General features: G+C 41.3%; 1 protein-coding gene across 1 annotated transcript in view; it reads left to right on the top strand.

Annotated features, from left to right (window-relative positions):
- Positions 1-4,208: 4,208 nt before the first annotated feature.
- The window catches only part of LOC115356750 (heterogeneous nuclear ribonucleoprotein C-like), a 48,383-nt gene continuing 39,369 nt past the window's right edge, over positions 4,209-13,222 (top strand). Inside the window, exons 1-2 of the mRNA XM_030047984.1 lie at positions 4,209-4,439; positions 10,693-10,768. Coding sequence (XP_029903844.1) covers positions 4,403-4,439; positions 10,693-10,768 — 113 coding nt within the window. The 5' untranslated portion in view covers positions 4,209-4,402. The remainder of the gene's footprint in view (positions 4,440-10,692; positions 10,769-13,222) is intronic.

Raw genomic sequence — 13,222 nt, 5'->3', positions numbered from 1 at the left:
TGCACCTATTATGTGACTATGGAATATCTGATATACATACGTAATTACACAAAGAAAGAAAGAAAGAAAGAAAGAAAGATAGAAAGGGACAAAGGAACAAAATGCTGCACTTGTGTAGCCAGTGTTTTCAAAGTCTAGAGACTCCCTTGAAGGTCCTCTGGGTGGTTCTAAGCAAAATGAAAAAATGGTTTAATTTCACCATAAGCACATCTGCTAGAAACTGTCATGATACCAAAAATCTATGTATTTTAAGTTTGTATATATATATATATATATATATATATATATATACATATATATATATATCAGAGAGAGGATGACATGCAGCAAATAGCCTGAGGTCGGACTTGGACCCAGGATACTGTGATCACTGCGACGCTCTTATCCTGGTGAGTTACCAGGGTGGTTGTGGTCATTATCTTTTGATTTGTCAATGCTCATGTGTGACATCTAAATAATTAAATACTGTATTTAACACAAACCAAAATGTCTTTTCATGGCAGGGTGCCTATCGGGCAAAATAATTAGAAATGGGGGTCTGTGGATTAATGAGGGTCACCTTGGGGGTCTGGAGCAGGAAACAGCTTGAAAACCCCTGGCCTTCACACTTTCAGTCGAACAGTTTTCCGGTAGGCCTACCTATCAAGCAGCTTCTTCAGTCGTAGTTGATTAGGCTGCTAAACCTTGGAAAGGGTGCCTGCTTCCTCGTGTGTATTCACCAGCTGTACATAGCCCATGGACTTTCCTTTGATATAATCAATTTGTCAGTTGGCTAAGCACAGCTTGAGTGTGTCAGCTAAAACAAACCTCTTCCTGTAAGCCTTTAGCCTCGTTTCCACACAAGTGCACACTCCCAGGCATACCTCAATGTTTTCCATATAACTAGCAAAAACAAAAGAAGTAGCAGGAAATGTCATCAAAATGTTTAATATAACTATCGACTCATCATTAGAGAAATAGCAGACTAATACCTGTATCTGCAATCTTAATGTCAGTTTTTAGTTCCCTTACATATATTCTGTTTCTCACGAGATAATCCTGAGTTAAATAGTTCCTCATGTAGATCAGTTCTAAGACTCATTCGCCCTAAAGTCCTCCCCTTCTCCTATTCTCAGTTTTCCTCTTTTCCTCTTTTCCTTATTTCCTCCCATCCAGCTCTGCTGTTTCACTCACTTGTATAAGCTCATTCCATCCATTTCCAAGCCTGCAGGCTAATTTTCTCTCTGTTTGACTCTCTCTCTTTTTGCCCGCCCCCTCCCCCACCCTTTTCTGTTTAGGTGAGTTCTGCTTCGCTACCTCTTTCCTTCCCCACTGTCCCTCTCCAACTCCCCTCCTTTTTCTGCTCCTTCTCTTTTTAATTCCTCTGATAGATGCATTAGGATCACTGTCAGGCAACTGTAAAGACTGAACCGAATCAATGTCGTGAACCAATGAGGGTGGAGGAAATATCTGTCCCTGTAGTATCCATCTATCTATCTATCTATCTATCTATCTATCTATCTATCTGCTCATTCTCACTGCAGAAACAGTATAGTGACAGTGTTTTTTGCATTTATATTTGTGAACACTGTGTGTTTTGTCACATACTAAGTGCTTGCCTCTGCTTATCTCTGTTCTCTGTGCATGATAGATGAAGTAGATCTCCATGTTGACAGTACTACCGAGTGTGTGTACCGGCGGACATCAAGCATGTGGATAAATTACACAGCGCTGAGGAATAGAGAAATGGTGTTTTTTCAGATATTGTGAAAAATTGTATTTCCTGTATCTCCTGCTTTTGAGGAATGTAAAAATGTTGTCCCCTCATCCCCAAGCTCAGGTGTTCTGTATCATTGATGGACTACTGAATCTCAACAGTTTTGGTACCTCCGAGATGTGTGTCCTGTATCGTAATGTGTGCAGTAAAGGCAATAAAACACAATCCCTCTAACACAATCTGTACGCCATCCAGCTTCTTCTAACATTTGATAAATCAACTCACAAGGACAAAAATAAATGGTAAGATCAAAAGCTAGTTAGCAAGCTGTTCAAAAGCTAGAGGGTAAGTGTAAGTGGTAAGTCTAATAATTTTGTGCAGCTGAACACAGTAGTTTTTGCACAAGAACCAATCAAATCACTTGGGATTATCGGCCTTCTTGGTGAGAAATGTTACCATTTTGATAGGTCAAAAGCTGCTCTGCTAGGCTTTAGCCCTGGTAAGCAATTTTAGCTTACGAGCCCTAAATTTATTATGTGCAAATGGCTGTGGCTATGAGCTAGCTTTCTCACTCCACTAAAGCACAATATCAAGATTATGTCCCATATGAACGATTATATTTGGACACAGTGAAATGAGGAACTTGTTAAAATACAAAATAAACCTCCACAAATCAACACTGTTAAACAATCTGAGCATTTGCTGGAAGCTTGTCGCCAAAACACACCAATGAAACGGCCACATGTAGCGGCTTTCGACAGAGGAAAGCCATCCAAAGTGGAGTGGTCACAGTTGGTGTGCGTGGAGAGTTTGGAGAACACTTGGAAAGGCTAAACTCCAAACAGAGGCACGTGATCAGTTCACATCTAGAAGTCCATTTCAAATGTGGAAACGGTGGAAATTAGTCCACAAAAATCACAGAAAAATATAAACCATGGGAAAAGTGTGGGTGGTAAGGCAGCTTTATTCATGAATCTGTGCTGCTGCAAGTTCATAACACGAGTGCTAGTGACAAATTGATTTGTTGTAATTTTGCGGGCTGGCATCATACAAGCAGGTTATGTCTTAGTGGAGGATGTGAAAGAATCCTCTCCTGCCTCTCCTCTCCTGAAGGGAAACAGCAGTAAGTCAGCATGCCGTCTCTCCACTTTTTTTTTTTTATAAGCATTATGGCAATATGTCATTTTGTCACCATCCCCATATGTAGTAATATTATTGAACCCATATGCCATTAACTCATTATGTCATTATACCGATAATTCATACAATCTTTTTTCCACTGTCATTATAGCAATATGCAACATTGTCGTTACACAATATGTCACTGAGCTTGTACCATATAGGCTCGTTTTGCCATAAATGCCATTTTTGTCATTTTTCCAGCATGCTAGAATGTCATTGTAACACATTTGAGGTACAAATAGTCCTCCTTATCAGTATATTTCATGTATCTTGTTTTGTGTGATGCAATATGCAGGAGAAGATAGCTGAATATAATTGCTCCCATCAGTGTCAAAATTACATGGTCTCATTATGCTTTATAGCACAGCAGCAATAGTGCTCTTCACCTCGTACTTTTCTAAATCAGTATCAGTGTTGGCCTTAGGCTTAGAATTGGCCCAGAGCTCATTTGGCCCCTGGTCACACTACAGAGAGCCCAGTTAGCCTTGGGTTTGATGGCTGTATAATTCAGTTGTCCCTGGGTTAAGTGTACTGTGAAAAGAGGTAATAATCGTTTTGGAGTTGACTAAAATTAAAGTTTGGCTTACAGCCAGTCTTACCCTGTGTTGACTGTTAAAGAAGCTAATTAAACCCACATGAAAGGCTCGCCTAAGGAGCCAGAAAGATTAAACACCCTCAGGTGTACTCTTAACTCAAAGTACTATTTATTTTGTATTCTATTTTGTATTCTATACAAAATAAAAAAGACCAACAATTGGACAGCACTCAATTTTTTGCGTAGTGTTTCAGGATGATCTTGTTGCATTTCAGGTGTAGCAAGACACACCGTGGGGGATTCAATGGGTGTTTCATTATTGCGCTTGTGTCAATGAGAGCTGTGTGTGTGTGTGTGTGTGCGTAATGTCACATTTGTGTATTTATTGTATGGTTCTGTACATTGAAAGCACAGTGTGAAGTGAGAGCAGTGCAGTGCTGTGGTGTTTTCAGGTTTCTGCCCCTAGATTCAGATCAGCACCCCGTCAACCCTCTCCCTCTCATCAACCCTCACATGTACATTTAGACACACACACACACATACTCACACAAGCATGGACACACACCATGGCAGCTTCATCCTTGCCTGGGTGGAGTTTGTAAGCCCTGAGCTCCAGCCAAGCTCCTGTTGCTGAGGGAAAACCAGCTGCACACTCATCCAATCCCCCTGCCAGTTCTCCACCTAATGGAACGGCCCAGCGCTGCCCCTGTCCACCCCTGCCAAACCAAAAGATTTGGTACATCCTGTTGGTGCTTCTCTAGCTGGTTTGTCACTGACTCAGTAGTAACACAGCAGTCAGCTGAACGCCAGCCTGAACACACAGAACGCAAGAGTCAGGACTTAGAGAGAGAGAGAGAGAGAGAGAGAGAGAGAGAGAGAGAGAGAGAGAAAGAGGGAGGGAGAGAAGGAGTTGCAAGAGACACGAATCCTCCAGCAAGCCTTTATTCTCTCAGTCTCCTCAGCCATCCTCTCTGTTTCGCGTCCCTGATATGACCCTGTTCAAGAGTGAACACCGCAGCCCGCGATGTGAGTATACTGGGCTTTATCCCTCTGTGTGCATGTGTGTGTGTGTAAATGCCTGCATGCAGCACTGATTCTATGAGGAATTCTTTTCCACTCTGTCGCCCATTTTTGTGCTTGTTTCTGTGTTTTTCCCCGTCTCAAGTAGATTTTCTTTTTCCTTCCATATACTAATGTTATATGATACACAGTCTCAGACCTTCTTCTTGAATCCCAAGTCCTCTCTCAGTTTTAACCTCCTTTCTCCTCTGTCTGTCTCTGTCTGTTTTTTTTTTTCTTCCCACCATATCTACATATTCATCTAATTGGAAACAGTCATCAGATGGTGAACTGGAGTAGAGGAGATAGAAATACAGTTGTTGGAGTTTATTATCATAAACAGTGTGGTTGATTAAGAAGCATCTCTGACAACTTTATGTCTATGACAGAACTGTGAGGTACATCTAACACTACAGTCAGCGTAGCCCAACCTGCCTCTCACACTGACAGAGTAAAGGCACAGGGTCAGCGCTCACCCCCTGCAGAGGAAAGCAAATGAAACAAAATATAACTCCTTGGCAATGTGGTAAAGCACAGATTGTGTGTGCTGCTTCCATTGATTGAAGACAGAATTGTAGCATTGTGTTATGTTGGTCAGTATTTTATTGCATGTTTCCAACAGACATGTTGGCACACATGCTGCAGCATTTCCTCTCTGCTGAACATCACACACTAGGTCAGAATCGGCAAAGCTATGTCCATCGGGAAAGCAAATAGTTCTTTAGAGCCATGGTGGAGATATGGCCACAAAGAAGTGTTGAGCGTTTACACTGGATGTGCAATGCCTGTTTGCTTGTTTCTGTGTGGTTTGTTCTACGGTGGCGTCTGCTGGGAGGTCAAGAGGCTCTCTGTACCTGAGCTCATGCATAGTCTGATTGCACCACTGCATCTTCTCCGCTGTAATGCAACTAGCAGAGCTTTCATTTGTCCCCTGTACCATTGTTATGGCTTGAAGATCTCTTTTTATTTTTCCAGTGCACTCCACATCTGTCTATGTAAATTTTCCCATATCTGCTCTCCCTATGTTTACTATCTGCTTCTCTTTCTTTATCTGCCACAGTTATAATCCACCCAAATATTTTGACAGTGATGCTTATGATTACACTACATTGACTCTTAAGCGTGAAAACGAAAGCTCTCCCTTCGCAGTGGTAGCCTGGCTCCAGAGCTGACCTGAGGTCAGGTGGACTGCAGGAGATAGAGCAGCATGACAGCCTGAGTGCTGTTTCTATCAGCAAGAGGAATGCAGGCAGAAGGGCTATGCTTTTACAACCACATTTGACAAACTATCTTCTCTTCCAGTGTATGGTGCCAGCCTGTGGGCTGATGAATAAAGCTTTGCCTGAGAACTAAAAGGCTGCGCATGTATTAAGGCAGAAACAAGCACACAATACAATCAGTTTTCCTCTCCACTTCCTAAAATGTTGTGTGCACCAGCAGATTGCAGGGTAGGGTACAAACAGAGGAAGATTTAGAAAGTATGAAAGTGGGCGGCATCTGTCTTTCATAAATTAATTCCTCTGTTTAGTTAGATATTGTAGGAAATACCTTAGTGAAAAAAGTGTCACCCTTTTTATTAAGTTTGAAGTGATCACCCCCTGGTTATGTGCAGAGTTAAGCTGATCAGTTAAAAAGGAGTTGTAGAGTTGAGCGATAATAACGATAAAACCATAAAAGGTAGTTCTGCAGAGTGCACAGCAAACATAAACGAGTACATTGATCTTTTACTGCAGCGCTTTTTTTTTTTTTTTTTTTTTTTTGCCAAGATTTGAAATTGTTTCCCAAATGTGCCAAAACCAAATACTGTATCATGAAATCTTATTTTCGTAAACTAACCCAGGATTATTTAAGCCCTAGCAAACTGTAGGGCTTAAATCGCAAAGCAGTTTGGTCATAATTGCTATATGTTTTAGTCTTTTTAGAGTATTCAAGGAATGCAACATCTAAGAAAAGTGAGAAGAGAACAATTTGCAAACAAGATCACCAGAACTTTGGTATTTCTTAATTTTAAATAATAATTTTAATATTTTTAACACTTACCATTTAGACATCAGTCATAGTATCGTCATATCATAATAAAGAATGTTTGAACTCAGTTGAACTTAGCTTATCTCATGGTGTCTAGAATGGTAGCATCTGGAAGACATAAAATTGATGAAAATAGAAGACAGAAAGGCGTTTTGCACATTGTCTCCCTTCATTGCTTCCTGTTTTGACATAATCTTTAATATCCCATTATATGCTTATCCCATATCCCACACATCACTGACTTCATCAAAGTCTGCATATGCATAAGATGTAGTTTATATGCACATTCTTGAGTGATGGTTCTTTTGTTTTTGTTTTTTTGGCACATCTCTCTCTCTCTCTCTCTCTCTCTCTCTCTCTCTCTCTCACTCTCTCTCTGTGTGTGTGTGTGTGTGTGTTTCCCATACCACTGAATACATGGGGTTTTCTCTTGCAGAGATGCCAACCCACCTAAAAGAATTTCATTAGTCTGGGTTTCATAGGAATTTTACAGGCTATTCCACACTGCCAAGAAGGAAATTCTGTAGGAAACTCTAGTGTGTGTGTGCGTGTGTGTGTGCATGTGTGTCTATGTGCGCACGTGCATGTATGCACACGCTTGCTTGCCAACAAAGTCTGTGAACATGAAAACGCATGTGGTGCGCATTGTCCAACAATTCAGCAGTTTGTACACCGCTCTCTTGAGTTTACACATTTTATATAATAAGTAAGTAAATGAAATACACCTCTAGCATCATTCCAGGTAATAAAAATAATAGTAAGAGTCTTCACTGATCCCTGCTGGGAAGTTGTGTCTTCAGTGCATCCAAGCAGATCAAAGCACAGGTCCAGCTGGTGGAGCTTCTGGCTCAAGGACACTTCAGCAGGGTGGGTGTCAAACCTGGGTCATCCAGTTGAAGGATGTGACTCTGTAAAAACGAGGCCCCTCGGTGCCTCTGGAGGGAGTTTAAAAAAAAAAAAAACTTGTGCATGTTGTTGTTATTGTGTGATTTTTTTTTTTTTTCCAGGTATTGTTTTTAAGCTAGCCTTAGATACACAGGCTTACTCTGGCTTCAGCCTGGCATGCAGCCTGCCATTCATACATGCAAACTACAGTGACAGACTGCACACCAGGCCAGGGGTTGAGGCTTCATAATCCTGTGGTTATGGTTATGGCTGATCTCATGTGACCTTGGCATGCCCTCCGGTGCCCACCACTCCTGTTTACAGACATACTGGCTATGTGATTAAACAACTGCTTGCTTTCCTTTTATTTGATTGATGAGATTTCAGATGGCACCTTTTCTCTTTTGCTGCCCTGTACAGTAACAAGGAGTGTAACTACATGTTTCCAGTAAAGCACTGTCAAGGTTTAGTGACGTGGTTATTTCATGGGAGGTCAAAATCTTGAATTCATTCAGTGGGAAAAGCATTCAGTGATGGTATTAACGGTGGAACGCACAGCTGAAACAGAATTAGGCAAAAGGGCTTTCATGTATGCTGCTCCCTATGCCCAGAATGCAGTGAAAAGTATTCAAAACTCAAAGACTTGGTGTTTCCTAGTGAGTATGAAAAGATCTTGAGGCAGACTCTTGAAGGAGCTGTCTATGTTTTCTTTAGCCAAGATCCATTTAGGCTTGGCCCCTCATGCCGTTGGACTTTGAGCATTCATAAAGTGAAACTTGAATTTCCACTTACCTGTTATGTAATTTCTACCGAGCCAGAGAAGTGCACTGGGAAGAAAAAATGTATCCAGGCCACAATTTAGTAAATCTTGGCCTCTGTTTTTTTATGATCTTTAACTAGTTCCTTCAATTTATTTAACTTGTTCCCACGTTTTAGTTCATTTGTGGCCACAAGATAAGTGTGCAGTGCTCTTCCTTTCTCCCGGGAACAGACTGCGACTGCAAGTGATGTAAATTCAGCTCCATTTACTCATTTTGATTGTTTGTCTTCAGTGTATATGTAATTTTAGGTCTGTTTCTTGCCCAAGTCTCTTAAAAATACAATCTTTAAAACATAATGGGACTACCTTCTTAAGAAAAAGTGAAAATTAAAACAAGCAAAGCAAAAATTATATATATTATGGCATATCTTTTGATTTTTTTTTTTTATTATTATTATTCATCAAAACTATTGTATGGAGATGTAGGTGCTGAATGACTTAATCTGACGTGTAATTGATTGGTAAGTTGTCCTTTTGCTTCCCTCCGGGGAGCTCAGGGTGTCAGCTACAGTAACAATTCAGTGTCTTATTTAAGGATACTTCAGCAGGGCAGACACTTGCCAACAGGTTTCTGAATCCTCTGCTCTTGTGGCTGATAGATTCCAGACAGTTTTGCTGCTCGCTCCAGCTTCTTCCTAGCTTAAAGGGCTCATGTGCATGTGCCATGTTCTTGTGCCTGAATGAGATGAAAGCTGGCTTGCAACCCTAACAGCAAGTCATAGCTTTTCTCTATCCTACATTAAACCCTATATTAAATCCTATACTATACTACTATAGAATAGGATGTGTGTGTATGTATGTATGTATGTGTGTGTGTGTGTGTGTGTGTGTGTGTGTGTAGTTTGCACTGCAGAGGGTAATTGTAGTGTATAGGATTGTGTTTTTACTAAACAGCAGTTAGATTACCTCCTGAGGCTTTCTCCTGTAGAGCAAAACAACAGTGCTCTGCAGCAGCTACCCCCCCACCCCCACCCTCCCTGTGTAATGGGGCTTTTAAACAGCTATTTCCAACATAACGTCACAGCGTCCCGGCTGTGGCACACAGATCACTCTATTTTAGTTATATTTACATAGCTGAGGAAGGCTGGGCAGGGCATCGTTATTGTCACATGGAAATGACATCCCAATACATAGTTCTCTGTACACCAGCATACATAATATATACACAGTGTTGGACAGTAATATTGTAAATATATAGGGTGTGTGTGTGTTTGTGTGTGTGTGTAATTCATGCATGTATGGGTCACCAGGGCCACTGCCTGATTCTAAACTGTCATAAACTGGCTCTGCTGTGGGAGGTAAAGGCATGTGGACATTGTCCTAATTGTCTACTTTTTTTTTTTTTTTTTTTTGCACACATTGAAACCCGTATTTAATTAATTGTAGCTTCCAACCATTTGATACTCGCACTGTGCGAGTGTGTGTGCAGCTGGCCCAGTCACACTCCATTCACCACCCATCTGTCCATGTCAGACCAGCCTCTCCTCTCCTCTTTTTCCTCCCTCTTTCCTCCTTCTACTTTCTCTTTTCTTTCCCTCTTTTAACTCTTCTAATCTCCTCACCTTTAGGAAATCGATGCCATCCCACTAACAGCATGAGCAGTGAGCTGCTGGCGTATCCTGTAATCAAGATGGCTCATTGTTAATTGAGCCATTCGAACATGTGTAAGGATGTTTTTGCGAGAGAGACAGAGGGAGTGAGAAAGAGAGACTAAAGAGTCTAAGCTCTACCAGGCGTCTGATGCACACCTGCAGGCAGAAAACAAAAATGGAGGTGAACAGCTGGCAGAGAGTGGGCGGAGTTTCCAACAGGGGGTGCAGGGAGATGGACATGAGAATCAGCCGATATCAGCCTCAGCCAGGACTTGAATGATTACAGCAGCTACAGAGTTGGCTAACACTGAATCGCACTGTGACAACAAACAAAAGACAGATTAAGGGTGTTTGCTGAAATAGAAAGACAGAACATAAGGCAGGATAAACATAGCCAGCCAACGCTCAGGCTTTGCTAAAACAGAAAATATGGGTATCCAGTGTAAAGTATCTGTCAACACGTTATTGTATGGTTTTCATGCATGCGTTATTATGTCGCCATGTCAGCCCAAACTTAAAGGCAGAATGAGGAGGATTTGTCGGTTGCGGTTTGTAAACACAACATTCAAAGATGGCCAATCCTCCCTGGCTAAGCTCACCACCGGCAGCGAGTTCTCATTTCCCAGGACAGCAATGGCAAGCTTTGTCCACTTTGTGTTTCGCCTCACTATATTTCCCTTTTTTCCCCGGTCCATTTCTGTGATTTTCATTGGCTCATATTGCATGTCATGTTATCAATCTGGGAGGTACGCACCCACTGCCCACAGGCCAACTCCCAGAAGAGTCCCGAGCTCAGTGAAACAGGAAAATACAGGTGAAGGGCAGGGTCTCTGCAGATCCACGCACCAAAAGTCCTACTCATTCCGCCTTTAACTGTGCTTGCTGTCCCCTCCAGATATGAGCATGAGTGGAGAGTTGAAGTCCAGCCGTTCCAGGGCAGCGAGTAAGAGAGCCAGCAGCACCTCTTATGGGTGAGTACAAAATTAAACTCGTCACCTGTGCCCTCACTCAAAGATAATCATGTGCTCTATTGTTTTCTGCACCTCAGCAATGCAATCAATGCAACAATATTCGTTATTCCGTTTTTTTTCATGCAGTGTATGTAGACTGCTATTGATTTTAGCCAGAGGTAGTGTCTCTATCAGCCAATGTTTTAATCTATCTGTTGACGCGGTGCGTGCGTATGATTGGAGCTGAACAGTTTTCTGCTGGCAGTTCAATACAGCAGCATGGAGCTACACTTACATTAACTGTGTGCTGAGATAGCCAGCGCAGGAGAACGGGGAAAGTGGGAGAGAAAACAGTGTGTGAACCTGATTGAATTTGTTCTTGCCGTCATTACTGTGTCCTTCCAGCTGTCCATGTGTATCTGTTTTAGTATGCATGGGTATTGTATGGAGCACCACTAATGAGCAGAGGCCATGTTTATGCACACTGTACTCGATTTGTGTCAAGCTTGAATAGATACTTACTAGACTAACTGTAACCATACCAGTATTCAGCTACACGTTTCCTGCAAGTCCACATGAGTTCCCCTTGTTGTCCCCTTGTTGTCAAACAGAAACACTGTGGAAACAATCAGCAAAATATGGAGCCAAGAGTAATGGAAAAATATCAGTATTTATTAGGCACCTGAAAACATGTGGAGTCGTAGTATGTATAATAATAATACACTTAAATACACTTAAATGGAATGGGGATAAAGTTAAAGGGACACGTCAACCATAATGTGCACTTTTTTAATCAATGATACTGCCTACATACTGCATACTGCCTTCAATCCTTGACATAGAACGTTTTACTCAAAAACCTTCATGATAAACTCTTGTAAACTCTCTGATCCAGTACTCAGTACATTCCAAACACATGTAGCTTTGCTCAAATATTGCTGCAAAGACCACTTTTGCAAAATGTCTGACCAAGCGTTATGGCAGTTGTGCTGTCAATAGCATTTAGCAAAAATCTTCACAAGTTTACTTACAGAAGGCATAGACTTAAAGACTGATCTCTAGACTTTAAGATATGACATGATATGATATGATATGATATGATATTTTTATTATTGTGTTATGTGTACAATTGTATGCCCAGCTCACATTACAAGACATCATAGATTTAAACCATGACCAGGGCACATACATTATCAAATAACATAAATAAAATAACTAAAGCATCTTTCATCTTCAAAATCATCAAACCATTATTGAGTTGGATAGAACTTTTCTTGGCTTTTTAGATAAAGTTAGCAGACTTAAGCAAATCAAAATTAAACACCCGTTCCAGTTTTTGCTTTAAGAACTGATACTGAATCATTCAAAAGAAGATCACAATTAATCAGAAAACCAATATCTTTAGTCGACCCTAATACCTAAATTAATTGCAAGAGATGCATACAGAAGAGACTGAAGTGCAAAATAAGTCGTGCGTACAAATAAGAGGCTATGAACAACAGATGTAACAGCCAACTTCAACGCCCTCAAACTAATTAACAAATCACATTATTATTTCATGCTTTTGTCAGCTATATTTGGGATTCCACCTATGTTTTCAGGCACCCACTAAATATTGATATTTTTGCAGCGCTAGCAGCTGCCTTTCCTGTCCCTCTTTTCTCCTCAGAGGCTCATCACACCATTGTGAATAGAGGTATAACTATCGTGCTATGTGACTTTGAGGGTATTGTTCCCACACCCTATTTTTTCAAAACACTTAATCCACTTAAGCTGTCCCTTTTTGCCTGTGCTCTCTTCTCTGTCAGAACAGTTCTGTCCAAACCTTGAACTATCTAACATTATTTGGCCATTCCACCATGTACTCATGCCGTAGCCTGCAACCATGCATTAACAAGGTTAGTGCAACCCCCATCTCCATCCTACACACACAAACACACAGAGAGAGAGAGAGAGACAGAGAGAGAGAGAGAGGGAGAGGGAGAGGGAGAGAGAGAGAGAGGGAGAGGGAGAGGGAGAGAGAGAGACATGGACTGACCGGGGAACACACCTGAGGTATTAGGCTTGATAATGCAGTGGCCCAGCTTATACATCACAGAGATAACGTGAGCTTTTATTACGGACGATCAGATTGGCTTTTTCTGGCCACAGCAGGCTGGCATGTCACACACGCTGAGAGCCACTCTGAACCGACAAATCCTCATGTCACACAAACACAAAAACAATGATCTATCCCTGCCCAAAGCCTGCAAGTGTAATGTCTAAAATGGAATGTATGTTAAAGGCAGCATCAGCAGCATTACCCTTTGACCTCCATTGCATTACTACATTTTGAGTTCAAGAGCAAGATAGAGAGCATAATGCATCCAGCATAACATTAGCCAATCTATTTGATGATTTTCCCCAAATAGACACTACAGTGTAACAGCAGTCTCCAGTGTAAACTCTGACCAGTCTGCTACCAAAAAACGTCTC

This window comes from Myripristis murdjan, chromosome 3, assembly GCF_902150065.1.
Source record: "Myripristis murdjan chromosome 3, fMyrMur1.1, whole genome shotgun sequence".
Taxonomy (NCBI): Eukaryota; Metazoa; Chordata; class Actinopteri; order Holocentriformes; family Holocentridae; genus Myripristis; species Myripristis murdjan.
The sequence above is the reverse complement of the archived record's forward strand: the minus strand, read 5'-3'. Positions and strand labels throughout refer to the sequence as shown.